The sequence below is a fragment of the Capsicum annuum genome, chromosome 6, assembly GCF_002878395.1.
Source record: "Capsicum annuum cultivar UCD-10X-F1 chromosome 6, UCD10Xv1.1, whole genome shotgun sequence".
Lineage (NCBI taxonomy): Eukaryota > Viridiplantae > Streptophyta > Magnoliopsida > Solanales > Solanaceae > Capsicum > Capsicum annuum.
The window spans coordinates 222,279,657-222,281,616 of record NC_061116.1 but is presented as its reverse complement, the minus strand read 5'-3'; the positions used below and the strand labels follow the sequence as shown (position 1 = coordinate 222,281,616).

Sequence of the window (1,960 nt, the reverse complement as noted above, 5' to 3'; positions counted from 1 at the left end):
GAGGGCTGGAAGAGTGTTGGGATGGGGTGTGGGGGCTGGAAAGGGGTGGGGTGGAGATGGGGCTGGGAGGGGTGTGGGGAGGGGCTGGACGGGGCTGGTGAGGTGTGCGGGGGTGGGGACGGGGCTAGGGTGGGATGGGGCTGAGGGTGGGGTGGGATGGGGCCGGTTAGGGTGTAGGGGGTGGGGATGGGCTGCGATGGGGGTGGGGACGGGCTGCGTGGGGGTGGGGAAGGGCTGGACGGGTGTTGGGATGAGGTGGGGGGCTGAGAGGGGGGGGGGCGGGGGGGGGGGGGGGGGTGGGGGTGGGAGGGGGCTGGGGTGGGGCGGGGAGGAAAAAAATAATTTTATTTTATTTTAACTTTTAAAAAATAATTTTAAATTATCTTAAAATTCTATTTTTTTAAAAAAAAATTTAAAAATATTTTAAAATTATTTTTAAATTTTTCAAAATATTTTTAAATTAAAAAGGATGGAGGAAAAAAAAGACCCTTTTTAATTTTTTTTAATTTTAATATTATTTTTTAAAATTATTTTAATGTAAAATTGGCCTCCACTCGCACCATCAGGCGAGTGGCTACACTCTATTTGTCATAGTCACCATTTCAATGCCACATAGGCAAGATCAACGGTCAAATAGTGCAAAATATTATGTTTTAATGGGTACAAGGGTCCAGATGACAAACATATAAGTAGAAGTGTCTAAATTACAAAATCGACATAGTAAAGGAGTCCAAAAAGTGATTTTGCCTATTATAATCCCTAGATCTTGTTTCACATGGATCCTATCGCCGTCCAATCATATTCAGTTTCCGGGTCTCACCCGGATCGATATTTCTATCCGTCGATTAACAAGTAAATCCCCAAATATTTAACGGCTGCGATTGACTTCTCCAAATCCCCCAATTCATTTCGAACCGGGAAATTTACGTCGGCCCAAATCCCCCAACTATAAATTACCCACCACCATCTGCTTCATTTCTCATTCAAATTCAAAACCCTAGAATCTTTATCTTCTTCAAATTCGTCTCTGTGAAAATGTCTGGCCGCGGAAAGGGAGGCAAGGGATTGGGAAAGGGAGGAGCCAAGAGGCACAGGAAGGTTCTTAGAGACAACATCCAGGGAATTACCAAGCCAGCTATTCGTAGGCTTGCTCGCAGGGGTGGTGTGAAGCGTATCTCTGGTTTGATCTATGAGGAGACCCGTGGAGTTCTTAAGATCTTTTTGGAGAATGTGATTCGTGATTCAGTTACCTACACTGAGCATGCTAGGAGGAAGACTGTTACTGCTATGGATGTTGTTTATGCCCTCAAGAGGCAGGGAAGGACTCTCTACGGATTTGGTGGTTAGATCAGTTGTTAGTTAGTAGATGTAGATCTGATGGAAATTTCTGCTGTTTCTGTGTTTTAGTTTCTATTTAGTGTTGTTCTACTTCTTATGCTCTCTAGATATTGTAATTTCTCATTACATATTCAATGAACAGCTGCTCAATTTCTAGAAATTACAATGGTTGTTCTCCAGCTGACTATTATTGTTGTTAATTGATTGAAATTACATATCCTGTTTTTGCAACCATGGGTTTGGGTATTCATACATTTGCGAAGTGCATACATTTTCTTTGATTTATGTTCTTCATTGGTTATTGTTTGTTCAATTTGAATTTTGACAAGTGCCTGCTTGGAAATAGAAGAGAAATCTGTTCCAACAGTGCTGCCACATAGTAGTAGACTACCTTGTAAAGAGCTCGGCAAATTATGAAAGTTTGGCTCCAAGCCTACTCAACAAAATTCCCCAGATTTTCATCAATGAAAGGTGACACGAAGTAAAAATAAAATGAAAAATTGACAGCCACTTGCTTTGTTGTGTTAATTTGGATGGCTAGGGTGTGCATTCAATCTTCGTTTGTTTTTCTTTGTTTTAGTAGCTGATTGATTACCTTCATACTGGTCTTAGACTGTTCAAA

At 42.0% G+C, this 1,960-nt stretch overlaps 1 protein-coding gene across 1 annotated transcript; it reads left to right on the top strand.

The window, feature by feature from the left end:
• Positions 1-989: 989 nt before the first annotated feature.
• Positions 990-1,583, top strand: LOC107875551 (histone H4). The gene has a single exon (NM_001398351.1). It carries the CDS (start codon positions 1,036-1,038, stop codon positions 1,345-1,347), a length of 312 nt encoding a protein of 103 aa, NP_001385280.1. The 5' UTR covers positions 990-1,035; the 3' UTR covers positions 1,348-1,583.
• Positions 1,584-1,960: the final 377 nt, after the last annotated feature.

What these genes read in the sequence shown, in the direction of transcription:
- LOC107875551 (NM_001398351.1), top strand. Translation starts at nt 1,036, where the DNA reads ATGTCTGGCCGCGGAAAGGGAGGCAAGGGATTGGGAAAGGGAGGAGCC.